Genomic DNA, 22,790 nt, shown 5'->3' with positions numbered 1-22,790 from the left:
TTTTGTTTGCCATGCTTTTAAATCCTGGATATCTATGCACCACTTTTTGTGCACTGGAATTCTCTGCCAGCTGAGGTAGTATCCCCTCCTTCCAGCTGTAGAGTAGCTGCCATAGTGGTTATGCTGCTTAAACCCTTGCTCTATGGGAGTGGGTGGAGAAGGGAAGAGAGGGTAATAGTGCATGGTGAATGTATCTAATAGCCTGCCGCTACTCCTCATGTTACTCCTATGGAGCTGTGGTTCCCCAGTCCTGCCCACTTGCCCCCCATCAGTTTAAGCACGTGGGACCCTCTGCCCTCATGGACTCAAAAGATGGGATTTGCCTACTTTTGAATTTTAGCAATAGAAATGTTAGCATGTTCAAACTTTTAAAAATAGTTTAGAGGTCTGTGTTACATGAATTTTTGGTGTCCCCCTGTTCCTTGAGGACAAACACCAATCATAATCAGTGTGACACGTGGCATCTTTGGCCATCTCAGCAAAGGCCGAAGACTAAGCATGGAAACTGAACTATGTATGCTTTTGTCCCAAGATGCAGTCTCTCCATGTCATGACTGAGGCATGGGAAATCTTACTCATACTGCTTTTATACACTGTCTGTGGGGAGAGAACTTAATTACCCAGGGCTAGCAGTCTGACGTCTTTTCCAAGCACTAAATTCATCATTTTTTTTTTAAATGGGTGGGAGAAAGGGAAAAAATTCCTTACGTTCACTTCTAAATCTGACCACAGTTTTCAAATCCATGTACTTTCATCTTTTTGGTCCAAGACAATTTTCAGCCTTTTCATACTGTTAATGTTGTAAGTGGTGTTACCCATTGAAAAAAATATTTTCAATTACTGTAAGAGAATGTTATTAAATTAGATCTAAACACTTAATTTATGGACATTCCTATCACTGTCTTGCATATGAAGGAAGAAGAAATACCTTTTTCACATGAGGCCTGCACTTGAGTGATACAGTACACATAAATGTGCTGTTTCAAAGAACTCCTGTTACTGAATCGGTGATCTCGCCTCATTGAGCTCAGGCTTTCCCCAGTCACTGAAGATGGTGAAGCAAAAACAGTACTATCATTAGAAATGCTTTCTACGCTTATTCTATGTGTTGTTTTGTAACACTCTCCTGCGTTCCAGAAGAGACCCCTTGTGTTCAGTATAGGGTATGTAACTCTTGTCTCAATAGTGCTTGTGCACTGGAACAACAGCTACAGTACAAGCCACTAATTCAAATCATTTTATGGGGTACAAAATAAATTTGACATAATAGGATACCAAGTATCAGGGTACATTTTTCTTGTTGTGATGGAGACTTTATCTAATGTAATACTACTTTTATATCTAAAAGTGCTTTTTAAGAGATGAAAGCTCTAAATAGAATATGGAAATGCTTTTTAGTTTTTTAATAACATTTTATAGGAACTTCCAAACTTTTAAAGAGGTTTGCCCCTTTGGCACACTTGTCTGATGAAGGACTTCATAACTACTACTCGCTTTCTGTTAATATAAAATTAATATAAATATCTTGTGGGGTAGAAAATGGATTCAGCTGTTTTCATTTTGCTGTCTACATCAGTCCTACCAGGCAGAAATCTACTCGTACGTTTTAAGGATCGTTAGTGCAAAAGAGTTGGTGGGGCAAATGTTTCCTGATCCAGTTTTGTCCTTTTCCTATCTATCCCATTTCTCCAAAGGCAAACTGCTATACCTCCATTCAGGAAAGGAAAACCTCTCATCTCTCTGACAAATTTGGAAATCCTCCATTAGATGACTTCATCTGTTCTAAATGCTTTTGGTAGCAGGTGTAGTGTGAATAGCTGGCATGTTAGGCATTACACAGTGAGCACTGTAGCTTTCTTTAGTACCTTTTATAAACCTCCATGCTTCAGGGCATAAGGCTTTCTCAGAGAACGGGGGTAGGAAGAAATTTTCACTATTGGCCAGTTATCGTGTAGCTGCTGGGTTTCTTGCATCTTCTTCTGAAGCATCTGGTACGAGCCACAGTTGGAGACAGAATGCTGGACTGGATACATGATTGGTCTGATCTAGCTTTGGCAGTTTCTGTGCTTGTTTTTCTAATCTTAATTCACAAAGCAAGCTGTCCAAAGAGAGGTTTTCCACCCTTACATAAAACAATTTTAGCTAAACATAAAGCACTGCATCTGAAGGTTTTAACATGCTATATTTTCTAAGCATGCAGTTAAAGTGGCATAAGTAGGTTTCCAAACTAGGTAGGTGAAAAAAATTGCAAATAACCTTTTGTGATATCCAGGAGAGTGCTTCGTGTAATAAACAGAGATGAACAAATAAACGTTAGCTGCTGTGGGAGTGGTATGTACAATCTGACAAATCAGATTATAACTGTGTGGTAATGACTTCTCATGTGTCCATGATAACTGAAAATTCTTTGTTTGATGCTCTACTTAACCAGAGGTGTATGAGACTAGATCCATACCAAGGCTTTTTGTTTCTCATTTAGTGTTGCTGACTGTGGATTTAAAAATACAATATAGAAGTATTTCAAGATAAATTTAGTTTACATTTGAGCCTATTTCTGTGTCATATCTAGCTTCTTTTTCATCTGTAATCTTATTTGTTCCATCCTTTTCATTTCTGTTCTCTCTTCAGATGTTTACTTGAGCTCAGGTTTTCATTTGAATCCTTACATTAAACTCTTCATTTTGCGCTAACCATCTAATCTGAATGTCAGTTCCCAATAATTTTAGTCAGAAATTCATCTGTAAAGGCTGAACAATGAATAAAAACTTCAATTAACTTCCAATTTTTTTTCCTTTCTGATTCCCCCCCCCCCCCCCCCGTAGGTTTTGATTGGAACTTGGTGTTCAAATGGGATTACATGACACCAGAGCAAAGAAGAGCAAGACAAGGAAACCCAGTTGCTCCCATAAAGTATGTTCCTGTCAACATTTCCCTTCACAAAACAATGTTGTAGATATTTTAAAAAGTGCAGTTTCCTGAGCTATTATCTCCCAAATGTCTTCCACAAATGATCCCTATGCTACCTGATAAGTGCTAGGGAGTTCTTTTATGAATGTTTAAATGCAAGACAAAAACTTGCAGTTCTGTAATGTTGTTCCAGAACATTGCCAGAAGCGGAGTCATCCATTACTATTCTCCTTCCCCATTCTTCTACCTAAACTTATGGTTTTTAGTATTGTGCAAGCTGGTGGTGTACCACATGGGACAGAAGCAAGAAACTGATAGTACAAGTCTGTGGATTTGAATGGAAATAATCACTGTTATTCATTGTTCAGCTTCCATTATTGATATACATAATCAGCAAAAGTCTGATAGCATTTAATAGTTAACATCAAGAGCTTCTTTTATTTACTCCTTTTTCTAGAATGTGTAGAACTATTTTTAACCAGCTTGTTGGCCTGTTAACTGTTGATAGTTAACCTATGATGTTTAACTGTCTGATGTATATGACATGAACACATTATAACGAATACTCTGTGTACACCACTTGGCTTGACATACATTGAAAAATGTAAATGGACCGAGGTCTGCTATGACCAAATGGACTACTTCATTTTCCCCAGCTGCAGAAAGGGGATCATTGACCTTACCTCACTGGGATGATGAGGTTTAATTCTTTCATTGCTTCTGTAGCACTCTTGAGACCCTCGAATAGAAACCGTTATAAGTGCAAAGTAACTTTTTTATTTCTAAGGATCTTAGTGTACTGTCTGCACTTATAAGATGACCCTTTCTTTCTTGAATTGAAATTAATCTTTATTGTGCTAAGACTAAGGTAAGGGTTTTAAAATTCAGTGTGATTCTGAGAATACATGTCCTATATGAAAGGAATATGAGACTCGACTAAGGATCTGGAAATAGAAACAAATTTTATCTGTATAAGCCATGAAGCAGTATATTCCATAGAAATGCTAATGCATGTAGTGCTGTACAAGGAATAGTGACTAAATGCTTTCAAGATAAAAATATTGCAAGGCTACTTCAAGTAAGCATTCAGTCTTGAAGGTTCAAACGGTAGAGAATGATAAACTGGCAGATGATTAAATATTTAACTTCTGACTTTTCTCCCTTCTCTCTCTTTAGAACACCAATGATAGCTGGCGGGTTGTTTGTGATGGACAAATTCTATTTCGAAGAGTTAGGAAAGTATGATATGATGATGGATGTGTGGGGTGGAGAAAACTTAGGTATGTACATGCCTTTCTTCTGTTTCTACAGAGAAGATTTAAATGACAGTTAAGACTAAGTGGATTATTAGCAAAAATTCAGAGACAACCAAGCTGCAGTTTAAAATAAAGAATTAGAATAGGGTAGGACTAGCATGTTGAATATGAATGACTGAGAGGAAAACATTTGTTAACTATACAGTTCAATTATTTTTGTGAAAAGGCAGGCCAATAAAATGGAAGTAAGAAATTACAGGAATACAGATTGCATTTTTGAAAAATAATTTCCGGTATAGCTCTAAAATGGCATTCTCTTCTAGCTAAATTGATTAAAATGCCACAGTGTCTAAGTGTCACCAGTTTAAGGGGCTTCTTAAGATGTTGGTGAAATTTAATCATGTAAAGCAGAACACAAAAGTTCATGAGTTTGATCCTCTTATGTTTACTTTAAGAAATCAATTAAAATGTAGCTGGCTGAAGGCTGATCGAACATAATTTTTTATCATCTGTCCTAGTAGACCACTTGGCCCTAAGTTTAAGATAGTTCTATTATTTGAGGAAAAAACTGGCCTTTGGCCATGTTCTAATTCATGTTCCTGGGCTAAGGGTGACATTTGAGCTGAATAATTATGTTTTGGTTGTTTGGATTACAGTATCATGAAGTTTTTTGCTTCTGCTAAGAGTGGTATATTCAAAAATATTTTTCACTGTGACAGCTTTTTAGAACTTGCAATTTGCTGTTGTCTTTACTGAAGGACTATATTAAGTATCTTAGACATTTTTGAAGTAGTTTAATTTAGAAACCAGTTACAGTTCAAATTTGTGCACTGCACATGCAAAGTACACTACTTTCAAACTTTTAGTGTGTTGTCATATATCCATCCATCCATCAATTCAGGGTTTTTACATCCATACTTATTTAAAGCCTTGAAGTGCATTTATCTCAATCTGTTGCCAGAAGTACACTACAGTAATACAAATAATTCATATATTCAAAGGTTGGAAGGTTTGTCTGGTGTGACCTTCTGTATAACACAGGGCATGGAATTTCACTAAAATAACTCCTGGCTGAACTAGAATACACATGAGTATTCAAACACTTGAATCAAGTTTGGCTCTCATGTTGATTTGTGCATTACTAAATCATGCTTATTTGAATGTTGCAGTTATGGTCACTTTTTTTTAAAAATTACCAGGAAATTCATTGTAAACTAATACTGCATGTTGCAATTGACTTTTTATTTTAACTGAAAGCATTTTTAAACCAGTGCATACAGTATTACTCTTGAGCCAACCAGTATATTTTAATGCCCTTCTTTCTTATCTGCTGAGGGAAGGTTCCAACAGCTCACTCGGTCCTTTTTTCCTTCAGTGGGAACAGCCCTGAGATCCCCATCCAAGCACTTTCTCTCCTGCTGTCCCATGCATTTTCCATACTGTTTCCTTTCACTTCACCTCCCGGAATACTCTTTGGGCCCTAATCCAGCAGAGCACTTAAGTACATGTTTAACTTTAAGCATGAGTAGTCCTATTGACTTCATGTGCTTAAAATTAAGCAGGTGCTTAAATGCTTTGCATGCGGGGGGGTGGGAAGGGCAAACTGGAAGCTGTAATTCTCTCAAGGTGAAGAGTAACAGACGAAGACCTGCTTTATGGTGCTCCCTCTGTTCCCTTCTCCCCATGTAGAAGGATATGAGGGAAGCTAGAGGCAGTTCTGAAGACTGCCTGGGCAGTGACTTCTCTTCCTATTATGGGTGTCAACTACCGCACAAATGAAGTAAGAGTAGCAAGTAGTGAACTTTCTGCAGGCATCACATGATTAGTCAAAAATCATCAATTGGAAGGAAAAATTGAATATCCTTCATTTTTCTGTTTAAAATGCACAATATGCACACCAGATACTTGATATCTACATTGTACAGCAGTGGACATCTAAAAGTCCAATCATCTAACTTGCTGCAGTAACAATATGTCTACATTGATTGGGCAGTGCTGCAGGTAAGTAAAACCACTTACTGGATATTTAAAACATTAGTTCTAAATATTCTGCTGAAACTTACTGTTTAAAACTTAGCATTATTTCTATTGAAATATTTCTCCTGGATATGCAGTTAAGTGAACTAAATGAGGTTTTATTTACACACGTACACTTGACTCTATCAAATATAAAATGGCACTGTAGTGTTTTGATGTCTGTTCAACTGTTATTTTAAACAATTAAGAGGGGATGTATTTTATTGTCATTGTTAAATACAGTATTTTTGTTGTGTGACATACGGAAACTGGCTGTAGATCAGTGATGTTAACTTTGGGAACTCTATTCCTAAGAATAACAAAAGAGCATGGCAGAGAAACAGAGAAGAATTTGAATATGATGGGGAATAAGATATACTTCTAACACATTTGGATCTAAACTTGAGTTTAGAGGTTCTTCTTTGTAGTGGTTTGATTTTTTTAAAACCAGTTCATAAGCAAGCAAGACTTCCTTCATAGTTTTTATATTAGTGTAATGCTACAGCAACAAGAATTAGTCCATTGTTGAATGAATCTATACAAATATCATCATTACACTATTGGGGAATATGTAGTTCGAGTGATTGCTCATATGTATTCCACAATAGGTGTGCATGCTCGCCACGTGCACCGGAGTTGGAAGTTTTTCCCCTAGCAGTACCCGTAGGAGAGTGCCCCTAGTGACCCCTGGAGTGGCACCTCCATAGCATGGTATAAGGGGCGCTGCCCGCTTCCCCCACCCTCAGTTCCTTCTTGCTGCCAGTGAAGGTGCTTTGGAACTGCTCTGCTCCAGCTTTGCTCTAGCTTGTCCTCAGAACTCTTGTTTTGTTCAGTGTATGTGACCTGTATTTAGTACTCGATTAGTTTTAGTTTAGTTTAGCTAGTGCACCTGGGCAGGGTCATGCCCTGTGCTCCAGGTTTTAAGTCATGCAACACATGTAGGCGCCTGATGCCAGTGAGTGATCCACACTCGGACTGTCTACACTGTTTGGGTGACACTCATCTCAGCGATCGCTGTAAGATTCACAAGTCTTTTAAGCCTTGGACTGAGAGAGAGAGACATTAAGGCTCTGGGCTATCCTCATTGAGTTGGTGTTGACCCCGACTCCTGGGCGCCGCTTCAAGTTGGCATCGGGCACTGCAATGTCGGAGCTTGGCGATCCCCCGGTACGATGTACTAGTTGGCACCGCTCCCCATCCACAGTGCATGCCAAGAAGGCTAAGAAGAGGCCTTCTTCATCATGACACTGGAGTAAATCTGGGGCAGAGACTAGACCTGTGTTGGGCAGTCCTCGATCCCCATCAGCCTATAGGCCTCCGACTCAAGTCGAGCAGAGTAGTCCAGCCCAGTCGGAGCAGGCTTCCCTGGATGTCTGGATGCCTTCCATACCGGAGGCCCTGCAGGCAGCCCGGGACATTATGTCCTTGCCAGTACCAGGAACACCGCCAATGTTAGCCCCACACTCCAGAGGCAAGCAGCCACTGGATCTCCACAGTCAACCCCGGCTCAGTACCGGTCTCGGTTGAGGGAACGTTCCCAACGCTGTTCACCGCTCAGCAACCGTTCGTGCATAGTCCATGGGTCCCCGTCAACTCCCACCAGATTGTCTGGCTGCATTCTGCCTGACTGAGACTTCAGGCACCACACCGCCTCGAGGAGCAAACACTGACGGGACCGAGGCAGACAATGCCGAAGGTCCTAGTCTCAGAGGGGCTATCATAGCTGGTTGTGACATGCTCGTCCCGCTCCAGAACCCCACCCATGGCACTGCTCCCGCAGCCCCGGGTGTCGATCACTGGTGAGTCGCCGTCATGGATCTGCCCGTCGGAGCCAATCACTGAGCTGCTGTTACCGATGGTATTGGTCCTCCACATCGAGGTCGTGGTCTTGGGATTGGCACCGCTCCCAGCGCCACCACTCCTCTCGATCCAGGGACTGTGGGAGGTCATACGTCAGCCTGGCCTCCCTTTGTAGCTGTCCATCAACGGGTTAGGCTAGCCAGGCTGAACAGTGCAGTGCAGTGCAGTGGTACCGGGGCACTGTGGCCCCCAATGCAGCCCCCGGTGAGAGTTCACTCGGTGGCCGGAGCATCAGAAGGACCATTGACCTCCCTCTCCCAGCCTCTGAGGAAGGAGTCAGTGGGACATACATCCTCGGCACTGTGCATGGATACAGACCAGACCCTCCTCCCTCCCTCCTGCATGAGGATTCTAAGGCCCACCAAGAACTATTAAAAAGGGTGGCATCAAGCCTCAACCTCCAGGCAGAGGAAGTGAAGGAGCCTTCAGACTCCTTATTTAAGTACTGTTCGCTTTGGTACTGGGCAGGGTGGCCTTGCCTCTCCATGAAAAGGAGGCGAAAATTTCAAATGCCCTGTGGCAAACCCCACCTCGTTGGCCAGCATCTCTAAGAGAGAAGAACGCAAATATTTACCTGTCAAGGGGCATGAATACCTATACACCCACCCTGCCCTTAACTCCCTGGTGGTTGAGTTGGTCAACCACAGGGAGTGGCAGGGCCAACCAGCTCCTACTCCGAAAAATAAAGATTCAAGGAGGCTAGACTCATTTGGAAGAAAAATTTTTATCCTTGAACTTCCAGTTGCAGGTGGTGAACCATCAGGCTCTCCTGGGCCGGTATGAGTTCGACCTGTGGGGCTGTTTGCCCAAGTTCAAGTACTCCCTCCAGGAGCGTGACAGGAAGGAGTTAAAAGCACTGGTGGAGGAGGGTACAGCAGCTGCCAGGGCAAACCTGCAGGCAGCATTGGATGCGGCAGACATGGCTGCAGTGTCCATGAGAAGGGTGTCGTGGCTCCTGCTCTCTGGGCTGTCCAGTGAGGCGCAGAACTCCTTGCAGGACCTCCCGATTGATGGCAGAGCTCCATTTGCAGAACAAATAGATATAAAACTGCATGGCCTGAAAGACTCCTGCACGATACTTCAGACTTTGGGCCTCTATGTTCTGGCTCTGGCTAAGCCTAAATTTAAGCCTCAGCAGGCTCCTGCCCAGGCCACCCACTCTAATTACAAGCCCGCTTCTAAAGAGTCACGGGACTATAAGAAATTCCTGCAGAGGCGATCTCGGCCTGTCCTCCAGCCTGGGTCCTCCAAGGGCAAACAAGCAGGGAAACTGCGGTTTTGATGGGACACTCAGGGGAGCCCTGCCTGTTCTCATCAGGGATTCACCCACAATAAAGCTTCCCTTCTCCAACCGGGTGTGTGCTTTCTTCCCAGAGTGGTCGTGGCTGACCTCAGACCAATGGGTCCTCAACACCATCTCCTGGGGTTACACCCTCCAGTTTACTTCCACCCTATGTGACCATGTAGTCCTGGTCACACCTCTGCCCCCATCCCTCCTGGGGGATCCCTCTCACGAGACGCTGCTCGAGCAGGAGGTGGGGCGGCTCGTTGGCCTAGGAGCAGTGGAAGTGGTGCCACTGGAGTTCAAACACAAGGAGTACTACTCCCGCTATTTCCTTATCCTGAAGGCCAAAGGGGGGCTCAGGCCCCCCTGGATCTGCAAGGCCTGAACCAGTATGGTGAAGCTCAAGTTCCGCATGGTCTCCCTGGCCTCCATCATTCCCTCCCTGGATCCCGGGGATGGGTACGCTGCCCTCGATCTGCAGGATGCGCACTTCCACATCCATGTATTTGAGGGGCACAGACGCGTCTTCCGTTTCATGGTTGGGCAGGAACGCTACCAAGTTACAGTCCTCCCATTTGACCCGTCCACTGCCCTGAGGGTATTTACAAGGTGTATGTCGGTGGTAGTGGCCTATCTCAAGAGCCATGGCATCTAGATCTTCCCACATCTGGATGACTGGCTGGTCAAGGGCAGCTCCCGGTCGTAGGTGCGGGATCACGTGGCACTCCTTCTGTCCACGTGCACCACTTTGGGTCTGTTGGTAAATGACACAGAGTCCATGTTAGTCCCAGTACAACGCATAGAGTTTATTGGGGCAGTCCTGGACGCCACATCGGCCAGAGCCTCCCTCCCATAGGGCAGGTTCAAGACCCTGAAAGGGCTCATCGACATAATCACAAGGTTTCCAGTGACAACAGCCAGAGCATGCCTCCAGCTCTTGGGTCACATGTGGGCGTGCACATATGTAGTCCGCCACACCACACTCAGGATGAGGCCGCTCCAGCTCTGGTTGGCCTCAGCGTTCTCCCAGAGCAGACACAGGATAGACAAAGCCCTCACTGTGCCCGAACCAGTGATCACCTCCCTACAATGGTGGTCATCCCCATGGAACATGTTCCCTGGGGTCCTGTTCAGAGGCAGGCCTCCATTGATGAAATTGGTGTCCAATGCATGTGGGGAGCCCATGTGGGGGATATTCAGACCCAAGGTCTGTGGTCTGCCTAGGACCTGGCCCTCCCCATAAACATCAAGGAGCTCAGGGCAGTGCAGCTGGCGTGCATGGCCTTCCACTTGCACCTGAAGGGCTGGTTGGTCAGGGATCTCACGGACGACATGGCCTCTATGGTTTACTTCAGCAGGCAAGGCGGGGCCCGATCTTCTGCCAGGAAGCCCTCAGGCTGTGGGACTTCTGTATAGCCCACAATATTTGTGACCAGGCCTACAACCTACCGAGCGCCTGGAACTCCCAGGCGGATCACTTGAGCAGGGACTACTTCTCTCAGCACGAGTGGTCCCTTCACTCAGAGTTAGTGTTCAGACTTTTCCAAGAGTAGGCAACTCTGTTTGCGACCCGGCAGAACCATCACTGTCCCCGGTTCTGCTCTGGGGGTACTGGGACTTGGCAGTATCTCCGATACCTTCTTTCTGTCCTTGTTGAGCTATGCTTTTTCACCCGTTCCCACTGCTAGGTGAGGTCCTGGAAGAGATAAAGACGGACAGGGCCTGGGTCCTACAGATTGCCCCGCATGTCCCAAGCTGCATTGGTACAGGAACCTCATGGGCCTGGTGGTTGCCCCGCTGTGGCAGTTGCTGTCCCGCCTGGGCCAGCTCTCCCAGGACCAGGGCCGCCTCCTACACCCCAGGCTAGAGGCACTCCACCTCACGGCATGGATGCTCAATAGTTAGGCTGGGAAGAGAGGAAGTGCTCAGAAGGGGTTCAACGCATCCTCTTGGAAAGCAGGCGACCCTCCGCACACTGAGCCTACTTGGTAAAGTGGTCTCAGTTCTCCTGATGGGCGGATGAGTGGGACGTTTCCCCTCTGGCTGCCCCAATCCAGCTCATTCTGGACTACCTCCTTCACCTTAGAGCCCAGGGCTTTTCTCTCTCATCCATCAAGGTGCACTTGGTGGCCATATTGGCCTTTTACCCGCTGGTGCAGGGCCACACGATATTCTCCCATGCTATGACTGGCCGATTCCTTAAGGGATTGGATCGTCTCTTCCCGTACATCAGGCCCCAGTCCCACATTAGGACCTGAAGCTGGTGCTGGCCTGCCTCACAGAACCCGTTTGAACCGCTAGCTATGTGCTCCTGGTCACACCTCTTGTGAAAGGTAGACTTTCTGGTGGCAATCATGTCGGCTAGGCAGGTCTCGGAACTCAGGACTCTGACCTCCGAGCCCCCGTACAGGGTATTCCATGAAGATAATGTCCAGCTGTGTCCACATCCTTCGTTCCTCCCGAAGGTGGTCTCTGCCTACCACGTGGGTCAGGACATTTTTCTGCTGGTCCTCTGCCCCAAGCCCTGTGCATCCAGTGAGGAGCGCCGCCTTCACACGCTGGATGTGCAATGGGCTCTGGCTTTCTACTTGGAGTGGACAAAACCATTCAGAAAGTCCTCGCAGCCGTTCATTGCCTCAGCTGAACGTATGAAGGGTCATCCGATCTCCATGTAGCAGCTCTCCAATTGGATCACATCGTGCATCCGCACCAGTTATGGCCTGGTGGGAATCCCCCCACCGTCAACTGTGAGGGCACACTCAACTAGGGCGCAGGCCTTGTCAGCTGCCTTTTGGGCCCATGTCCCCATCCAGGACATGTGTAGAGCTGCCACATGGTATGCAATAGTCTCCCAAACCAGGGAGGACACCGGGTTTGGCAGGGCTGTGCTCCGGCCCAAGAATTTGTGAACGCCTCCCCACCTCCAGAAGGTATAGCTTGGAATCATCTATTATGGAATACACATGAGCAATCATTTGAAGAAAAGACAGTTACCTTTTTCATAACTGGTGTTCTTCGAGATGTTGCTCATGTCTATTCCACATCCCGCTCTCCTTCCCCTCTATCGGAGTTGTCTGGCAAGGAGGAACTGAGGGTGGGGGGAGCGCACAGTGTCCCTTATACCGCTCCATGGAGACGCCACTCCAGGGGTTGCTAGGGGCACTCCCCTACGGGAACTGCTAGGGGAAAAACTTCCAACACCAGTGCATGTGGCAAGAACACACACCTATTGTGGAATAGACATGAGCAACACATCTTGAACACCAGTTACTGACTGTGCCTTTTTGATGAAATCACAGATGTGCATCAATTCAGAGGTGAATAGTTGGGACCATATTCAAATAAAAAATATATCCCGATACCTGCAATATGTAATGAGGGTAGTTGATTGGGGCTCGGGGGTGCGGGGGGAATTTGGTTAATTGAAACACAACAAACAGTGATGTATAAAATAAAGGGTCATTTGTGAAAGGTATTTTAAAATTTTTTGTAAAATTAAAATCAACTTCAATATTGAATACAAACGCTATGTTGTTGGACTGAATTTGTTATTAATTCAGTCCTTTTTTTTTAAAAAAAGCTAGCTTTTTTGTGCCAATACCAGTTCTGATTCCATGATCTGACATTTGGAAGAAATCCTCCTAAACCCCTTATGAATTCTAATATTGACATATGTTGTGTGCTTACCCTTCACCCAGACCCCTGCTGAAACTGTGCAAACTAGCTTCAAACTTTTATCTATGAGTGCAACTCTACATAGCTCTCACTTGAATTTAGTTGTTTTGTTTTGCATCTATCCACTATAGATTTTAATCTCTGGGCCAAAAGCTGTGTGAACTCCCTACTAAAACTCACCAATGGAACTTTGCCTGCTATTGTTTATAAAGGGATATAAATCCATAGCTGCTTCTCCAGAGTTTAGAGAACACTGAAGTGAGATGATCAGACACACTGAGCCCAGTTTGTTAGCTTTTTCATGTGCTCTGCAAGCTAAATATTTTCCTTTAATTGTATGTGACATAGTGCATATATTAGAAAATTGTGTTAAGGTTCAGAATTTACAAATTACTTTAGGTTTATGTGGATACTTATTATGCATTCCTAATTGCAGAGATTTCATTCAGAGTGTGGCAGTGTGGAGGGAGCCTTGAAATTATCCCATGCAGCAGAGTGGGTCATGTATTCCGTAAGCAACATCCTTATACCTTCCCTGGTGGGAGTGGTACTGTGTTTGCAAGGTAACTATTTGCAAGTTTTTGGCTAAATTTTTGTGTTTCTTCCTGTTAGCCAGCAGGTGGCAGTAACTTCATTAAACTTCCAGGGCCTTTTACTAAAAATATGTACAATATGATCTGAAATGAAAATCTTTATGAATATTTTTTTTAATTAAAAGGAGATTACCTTTCAGCTCTAGTGATAACTCAGATGCTCAAATTAGGGCAAAAACTAAAAACTGGAAGACTAAGATGACAGTGGTAAAACATTTTAATAAAGAGGTGAGGAATTACCTAGAATCAGCCAGAAGAATTCTGAGCCAAATGGGGAAAGGGAAGAAATGGAAAATATTTTAATAACAGAAATTTGCCATCAACTTTGAAAACTTTATGTATATCTTCTTAAATGATCTTGTAGGAAATAAAGGGTTTATCTTCAGTATTCAGTCTGTTTGTTTTTAAAAGATGAAGAAAATTAAATTGTTCATTTTTTCCCTTTGGACACTCAGAATTCACCAACTGTGTGGTCTTTTTGTATATTTGTGTTGCATTTTGGTTTGGGGTTCCTGGTTCAATACTAAACAATTCTGTGGTGTCATGTTAATAATCACATAGGCTCAAATTCTGATACTTCCAATAAGTAGTACCTATTAGAATCTTGCCTGTCAAAAATATCATTCCCGTGTGTGTGTGTGTGTGTGTGTGTGTGTGTGGTATGAAGTTTTCCTTCCTTATACTGTAACTTAAAAAAAAACAAAAAAAAAAACAAAAAACACCACCCTTTTGGGGAGACATCATGATTCAGCAGTTAAGAAATCTCATCTTGGCTATTGATTCACTGTGTGAACTTGAATCACTAACTTTTTTTTCCTCAGTTTTCCTTTTGTAGAATGAGGAAAGTGATTTTTATCAATGTTTGTAAAGAGCTTTGAGACCTATGCATCAAGGCACTGTATAAGTACATGTTATACGAAATTTTCATTGATGTGTTTCCCTAAAGAACCAGAGATGCAGCGGGAGGCCTGGTCTACACTTAAAATTTAGATCAACATAGATATGTCACTAAGGGATGTGAAATTGAGCACCGAAGCTATGCCAGCCTAACCCTGTGTAGATGCTACTACATTGAGGGAAGAATGCTATTACCACTTGGCGAGATGGATGAAAAAACCCCTTCTGTCTCTGTAAGAAGAGTCTATATTATGTCGCAGCAGCACTGTAGCTGAACCACTGTAGTATCCATAGCATAGAACAGGGATCAGCAACCTTTGGCCCACAGCCCACCATGTTTACCTGCCGCATCCACAGGTTCGGCAGATCGCAGCTCCCATTGGCCGCAGTTCGCTGCTCCAGGCCAATGGGGACTGTGAGAAATGGCGCAGGCTGAGGGATATGGTTAACCGCTGCTTCCCGCCACCCCCATTGGCCTGGAGCGGTGAACCACGGCCAGTGAGAGCCGCAATCGGCCGAACCTGTGGATGCGGCAGGTAAACAAACCACCCTGGCAGGCCACATGCCAAAGGTTGCCAGTCCCTGGCATAGACAAACCCTTTTTCTAGGCATTCCTCCGAGTTCTCCCAAGTTGATGAAGCATCAGTAATTTATAGGATTTACAGGATGCTAAATGCAAACAGAATAAAATGTGTTTTGTACTGTAGGAATTCTGGAGTCCAAGCAAATCCTATTTAACACAAGTCATCTAGAGCAGTGGTTTTCAAACTTTTTTTTTCTGGTGACCCAGTTGAAGAAAATTGTTGGTGCCCGTGACCCAACAGAGCTGGGGATGAGGGGTTTGGAATGTATGAGGGGGCTCTGGGCTGGGGCAGGGGGTTGGGATGTGGTAGGAGGTCAGTGCTCTGGGGTGCCGGAGGGGGTTCCAGGTTTGGAGGGGCTCAGGGCTGGGGCAGAGGATTGTGGTACAGGCTTACTTCCGGCGGCTCCTGGTCAGCAGCACAGCCAGGGTGCAGAGGCAGGCTTCCTGCCTGTCCTGGCACTGTGGACCGCGCTGCACCCCAGAAGCAGCTAGCAGGTCTGACACCTAAGCGGAGGCACGCAAGTGGCTCAGAGTCGCTCTCTCTCGCAGGCACCATCTCCCCCTCCCCCCAGCTCCCATTGGCCAGGAACCGGTCAGTGGGAGTGCAGAGCCAGTGCTTGGGCCGGGGTCAATGCTTGGAGCCCCCTGGACCTGCTGCTGGCCATTTCTGGGACGCAGCGCAGTGTCAGAACAGGTAAGGACTACTAGTTTTTACTGTCTGGCCACCAGGGTCCTTGGGTGCCGAGCAAGGCCACTCAGTGCCTTTCATTCCACTACCCAGTACTGGGTCCCGACCTGAACTTGAAAACCACTGATTTAGAGAGCCCAGAGATACGTTCTTCACATCTGGAATCTTCTGACCCAATCGCTTAGGCAATGTTTCACATTAGATAAAATACTCTCTCCTTGGAAGTGCAGATTGATTCTACTTTTTGTGCAGCACCAATAAATTGGCTGATTTGGTGAAATAAAATTACGGGTCTTGTTTCTCTCTGAATAGTTTTAGCAGGGATTTTTCTTTGTATATCTGCTTCCCCTTTCTGTTGGGATCTGAACTTTATGCTGCTGTGGAAAATTAATAATGGCACATCTGAGGAAACAAAAGATTGATAATGAAATACCCTGTCTTGATTACAGTCCTGCTCCAATATTAATATCACACCAGGGAATAGGAAGATCTACTGATTCCACTATATGGGTTGGGTTTATGACATAACTGCATATCAATTTTACAGTAGTTTTCAGGGTCATGTTAATGAAAGACTGTAATTTGCACACTGCTCTGCAATTTTCAGTTTGGGGCTGATGCCAAGATGCTTAAGAAATAATAGGTACTTAATAGAGATGAGCAACATTTTTCAGACAAATAGCTTACTTGCCAAGAAAGCACATTTAGGTTAATCAAAACTATTTGCAAATTCGTGTCAAATTCACAGAATTGTTTCAACCAAACTGGAAAAATCAAAATGTTTTGGCATGTCAAAATTCAACTTTTTGGTTCTGACCAAAAATTCTATTTTCAATTTCAGGCATTTTGACAAAGGAAAGGCACTAGATTCAGAAAATGACAAGAGTTGGTGGTTGATCCCTTATAAGCTTTAGCTCAGTGGTTAGGGCATTCACCTGAGATGAGAGACAAAGAATTTGAAATTGGGTCTCCCACATTGTGGGAGAGTGCTCCAATGTCCAGGCTCCAGAGACATTCTCACTCTTTCCCTGTATGAATTGTCTCTGTGAATGACAAGGGATAGTCATTGGGCCAGAGAGAAAGTGGTTTTAAGGGAGGCACCATCACCACCTTTTCCAGCAATTTTGTTAATCTAGTCCTCCTTTCCTTGGCTTTTTTCAAAATGCCTGAACACTGAAATGAAAGTATTTGGAATTACTGAAGCATTTTGTTTTGACTCAAGTTTTTTTTTTTACTTTTTGATTTGCTGAAAAAGAGTCATCGTTTTTTGTTAATGAACCAAAAAAATCCATTATTCACCAAGCTCTTGTACTTAAATATAGCCCAGATTTGAGCAATGGGAAAGGATGTGTCTATATATAATATAACTGTGTGTGGTAAATCAAATTACTGTTTGTCTGGAGCACTATCCAAAACTGTATTTGGGTTGGAAAGGATCTGGCCTGTGATGTCACAGTTATGCAACCAAATCGCAAGGGTGCACAGGTAGGACCTCCTCATTCAAACAGATATTCTTACGCCCTTTAGTTGTAATGTGTGAATGGGGAAAGTACTGGAAGGGAAAATCTTTTTAAAACATGTTTCTATCTTTGTTCTTCAAAAGGATTTTAAGAAACCAGTACCAACTTGAACTGTAAAGACAGTGGAAGTGTGTAAACCATGTCTCTTCTGGTCTGCCTTTCCACACAGCTGATTTCCTCCCTCCCTCTTTGGCTGCCCAGGTGCCTCACTACTGAAAGGCTGTGAAAACCCTTACAAGTCACTGTAATTGCTTGGTGTTTGGGGAATGGAGGGCTGGGAGGATAAGGTTAATTAATGCAATTTTGTTTACACTTGAGTTGCTGTTGGCCAAACAGGACGTATCCCTGACAAAACCCAGAAGCAGAGGGGGAGCTGAAAAACAACTCCTTGGCTTTGGCTGAAAGGGAGTTTTAGAAAATTAGCAGTTTCCACAAGGAAATTATCATCAATGAAAACACAGAGACTGTTTGAGCTTCCTCTTCGCTTGTGGTTTTTGCACTCCGGAGTTTTTGACCAGCCTTCTTCAGCTCACGGTTATTTCATTTCCCCTGCAGAAGCAGAAGGGTACAAATGTCTTTAACTCCCAAACCAATATGTATTATCCAAAGATGACATAAGAATAGCTATACTGGATCAGACCAAAGGTCCATCTAGCCCAGTATCCTGTCTTCCAACAGTGGCCAATGCCAGGTGCTGCAGAGGGAATGAAGAGAACAGTCATTGAGTGATCCATCTCCTGTCATCCACTCTTAGCAAACAGAGGCTAGGGACAGCCAGAATATGTTGCATCCTGAATATCTTGGCTACCAGCCATTGATGGACCTATCCTCCCTGAGCTGATGAAGATGGGTAATGTCCCACAAATCACTAGAGATTTTTATTGCCAAATGTACAAAATAGGCTTCAGAGCATGGAAGGTGCTAATGAAATAAAACTTTAATTCCCCACATGAGCACTTCTAATTTTGTAAAAGATAAAAAGGCTTTCTCTGGGAGCAGAGGGGTGTGTGTGAAGAGAAAGTTTTAACAGGAGGAAGAGCTGAAAAACTACATTTTAGAGACTTTAAAAAGTTGATACTGGGAATATTGTCCATATCCTTCCTGTCCAATTGCACATACCTCAGGAGATCACAAATGTCTAAAAATGACCTAAAATAGCTTTTCTGTACATAACTACTTAAAATTGTAAGTTTCTCACAATCTCTCAAGTCTAGAAACAAACGCTGGGTTCCACTGGGGAGGTAAGAATCTCCCCCCTCAATAGCATGAAGCTCCTATTTCTAGCTTTGCAGTATCTGATGACAACATACTATCAAATTGTGATATTTTTATGCACAGAAAATGTTACTGGGACTGGATTGCCCATCCCAATCCTCATTGGAAGTAATCTTTGGCATATAGGAATACCATATTTGAAAGAGAAGTGGGAAAATATTTCTTTGGTAGGCTTACCTATAAAGAAAAAAGCTTTTGGAAGCTGCATAGCATTTTGGAATGTTACAAATGTTAAGTACTGGAGATGATGTATGAGTGTACAGAAGGCAAGTGAGGCAGTCAGAGGTGTGTGATATTTATCATTTGGTTCTGTAATATTTGCTTCATGGATGCTGCTTCTGTGTACCCATATGTAACACACCAGGATTTTTGCAGACAACTTCTAACAGGTAATGTTTCTGTGCAAGATTATCTGTTTAATGTTGAACTGATAAAAGCTTAGAGTTGCTTGTTGTGACTGTACTCCAGCAGAAGAGAACTTTTTGACAGAATGGCAAGAGGAATATCCTGGAGAGTGACAAAGCTTTAGTCACATTGCAGCTCCGGTTTAAAGACACTGTTTATATAAATATAAATATATAAAAATACACAGCAATCTCTGAAGAGTTTGGACAACATTTTCATATCTTTAATACAGAATTTTAAGTAGTGTTACAAATGTCTAACCTTCAGCTTATTCTTTGTCATCTCAGCTGTAAAACAACCTCTAGGTTCATAAATCTAAATGTTTCACCACTTACAATTATTTATTCATCTAGGTAGCGTTCAAGTTGGTGTGTAGTGGGGGACAAAAAGGAGGTTGAGAAATATGCATTCCATAAGATGGTGTGTCACTTTTCTCTGGCTTTAGTGAAAACTGCTTGTAAGATATAAAAGACAAACTGTCAAATATTGCCAACTGTTGAGATTTTAGATTCTTCCAAGTTGCTGATTCAAAAACCACTCAGTAAATTTCGTTTCTTTACAAGACGTGGCCTAATAAATTAACAAAGTTGCTTTCAAAAAGAGCATTGTAGAAAATGGAAGTCTTGAACTAAACTTTGTACCATTTCTGATTGGAAGCCTGGACCAGCTGTTAGGACTTGTTTGCTATTCCTGATTAACTACAGGTATGAACTTCTTTTATTTCAAAATAAATATGTCCACACATGGAATTAATCAGGAATAGGTAATCCACTTTAAATTCACACCCTATCTTATTATGAGTTAATTTTCATGTATTGACAAGCCCTGAGGCCAGTGGTCCCCAGCCTTTTCAGTATGGCGGGCGCCTGATGACTAGCCACCAAGGAGCGTGGCCACCGGACAAGCAGCCACCGAAATGCCACTGAGAAGTAGTGTCATCAAGCGGTGTTGCCACTGAAATGCTGCCGAAAATCCGAGGCATTTCAGCGGCAGCGCTTCTTGATGTTGCCGCTTCTCGGCGGCTGCTTTTCCGGCGGCCAGTAGGCGGGCGCACATAGATGCCACAGCAAGCGTCATGGCGCCTGCGGGCACCACGTTGAGGACCCCTGCCTTAGGCCATCTCTACACTGCAGGGGACTATAATGGCATAGCTGAGGCACTTGGTGTGGATTTTTCACACTCGTGAGCATTATACCTATGTTGATCTAAATTTTAAGTGTCTATCAGGCCGAAGTATAAGGCAGGCACAAAGTCCATTCCAAATATGTGTGCTTCAGTCATACCACCTCTGTGGTATGTGTAGTAGAGGGTGGGGAAAAAATAAACATAACCATAACAAACAAAAATAAGTGTCATGATTGTCACAGGAGAAAACAACCTGTATCTCAATTTGATTGTTCCTAGAAATACACGTAGGGCAGCAGAAGTGTGGATGGATGAGTACAAAAATTTCTATTATGCAGCAGTGCCTTCAGCCAGAAACGTACCTTATGGCAAGTAAGTCCGATCTGCTGCGTCTTCCTATTCACTTATTCTGTTTGCCATTTGTAGTTCATGAGGGCAAAGGGGTGTTTATTTCTTTGAAATATATTTCTAATGATAAATGTCTCACTTATTAAACGTGATTTAAAATTCATCAAATACAACTGCCAGAATTTGCTGTTTTTTTTGTTTCTCTCTAGTATTCAAAGCCGAATGGAACTGAGAAAGAGACTTAGCTGCAAACCTTTCAAGTGGTATCTTGAAAATGTCTATCCTGAGTTAAGGTGAGTCTCAAACAGCCTTTCTGTTTTCTGGCAGCGTAGGTTCTTTCTTTACCTGGGTTGGCCAGAAACTTTACTACATCTCTCCTGCACAGGCATCTAGGATATTAGCTAGTTAAAACATGCCTCTTGCAGTTTTTGCTTGCTACTTTATTCTGCTGATATTTTCTTCACTCACCCATCCGCCTTTCTCTTGCCCCATATCCATATTGCAATTGCATCATGTGATTCAGTCACTGCCAAGAGGGCTGACTTTCTCCTCCAACACTGCTGTACTCCTGGCCTAGCTGCTTGCTGGAAATGCATCATTCTTCATCCTTCTCCACTCTCCTTCAAGCTGTTAACTTCACCTATGTGGCATGTTTAGCAATGTGAGCAGCCTTAAACTAGGTGCAGTGCAAAACTTTTACTGCTAGTTTAGTGAACAATCCTCCCATGTAGAGTTGTTATAGGTTTACTGAGGTCTTCAGATGAAAACATTTAAGGTACTTTGGAGACATTGGTCAGAGCCCAGGCTTGAGAATACAATCTATCCGGTGGATTTCCATTAATCTTTTCTGTAGGATAGAAAAATCTTCAGAGCTGTATTTATTTACCAAACAAATATTTTAAATGAATAAAACCACCATGCTCAATATCCTACTACTAGCCCTATCTGTCAAACCTAAGAGTCTGTGAGTTAGTATTTGTCATATAGCTAATCTTATTAAATAACTGTAGACTAGTATGTGGCTTTTATACAGTAGCACATTTCTTGCTGTAGGAGTTCCAAAACACTTTAAGTTCGAATACAATGAGATAAATACTGGTAGTACAATGATTATTTTTTTTTAGGCAAAAGCAGCAGCTAATATACCCTCAGTAAAAACTTTCACAGACCCATAAACATTAGAGCCTGTCTTATAAAGAGGGATAATAATGGTAAGGAGTCCAGTTACCCTTTTTTCTTTTCAAAAAGTGCCATAGGCTATTTACTTTCCCTTAGAGTTGGGCAAAAATGATCTCTGATATCTCATTTGAGCAGATGTTCCTCTCCCTGCAACTCCCCACACCTGTACCTACCGGCAGATGTGCTTTAGGGTCTCCTGTTTTAGGATTTGCATGAATTTCATTTGAAACTTAACTAGAAATTTTAAGATTACTCATACCTTCCTGCAAGTCCTCAAGCAGCTAATAAATTTGGCATTTTGTAGCTTTGTTCTGTCACCATCTTGAATTTTACCACAGGATGGCAATGCTAAATTTTAGTGGAAGGATCCTCAATGAAGGCTTATAGATAACTTACAACAAATACTATTCCCCAGGCGTCAGTAAATAACACATTATTACCCTGTAATTCTTCACCATGTCAAACTTTTTAAAAATATTAGCTTAATTTATTTTGGATATTAGCAGTTAATTATGGCTTAAATCTCATTTGTAAAGTCAGTGTCCAGACCCTCATTCTTTTCTAATAAATGGCTCTTTTTTAAAATGAACCTTCCTTAAAAGTGGGAGAGCTCAATGGAGTGTTCGGATCCAGGTTAGATTTTACGCTAAGCTACTTGTTCAGTTGTGCCATAAACTCTCAACCTGTCTTTGCAAGGCTTTGGGGCCAAAATGTCAAGATTTCAGTTGTATCCAAACTAGAATAAAATTTTACAACCACTGCAGTTTTGAATCCAACCTGGAATCAAAACCATAGGGGTGGGTTATGTGCAGGCATTACTACATGAGATTGTTTGTCCTGTGTTATGCGAGTGGTCTTCTGGCCTTTGGGGAAAAAAAAAAATTTAAAGAAAAAATCTGACTACAAGTGGTGAGAACTGGGAAATCGCTATTTGTTTTTAAATAAATCATATGCATCTCAGTTCATCTGGGTAAGATGATCCTGCCTGAATACATAGTTAACTCAAAGGAAGTTGCTGGGGTAACCCACCAGGAATGAAACAGTGACCAAAATAAGAGCCCTGGGGTAAACAGCTTCAAAGGAGTTAACAATGGCTGGACCATCAACAGGGAAGAAATTGTCTGGCTTCATCCAAACTGGAAGGGTTTACTCTTCCCAGGGCTAGAGCCTGGGATCTT

The 22,790-nt window shown here is 43.1% G+C and overlaps 1 protein-coding gene across 4 annotated transcripts in view; it reads left to right on the top strand.

The window, feature by feature from the left end:
* GALNT2 (polypeptide N-acetylgalactosaminyltransferase 2) overlaps nt 1-22,790 on the top strand; it is a 161,093-nt gene that overhangs the window by 118,114 nt on the left and 20,189 nt on the right. For all 4 annotated transcript variants that reach the window (XM_030556859.1, XM_030556862.1, XM_030556861.1 and 1 more), the window contains 5 exons: nt 2,823-2,910; nt 4,084-4,187; nt 13,436-13,562; nt 20,365-20,457; nt 20,643-20,726. In XM_030556859.1, coding sequence (XP_030412719.1) covers nt 2,823-2,910; nt 4,084-4,187; nt 13,436-13,562; nt 20,365-20,457; nt 20,643-20,726 — 496 coding nt within the window. The remainder of the gene's footprint in view (nt 1-2,822; nt 2,911-4,083; nt 4,188-13,435; nt 13,563-20,364; nt 20,458-20,642; nt 20,727-22,790) is intronic.

Source organism: Gopherus evgoodei, chromosome 3 (assembly GCF_007399415.2).
Source record: "Gopherus evgoodei ecotype Sinaloan lineage chromosome 3, rGopEvg1_v1.p, whole genome shotgun sequence".
Classification (NCBI taxonomy): domain Eukaryota; kingdom Metazoa; phylum Chordata; order Testudines; family Testudinidae; genus Gopherus; species Gopherus evgoodei.
Note: the sequence above shows the minus strand (reverse complement) of the source record. Positions and strands in the feature narration are given on the sequence as shown.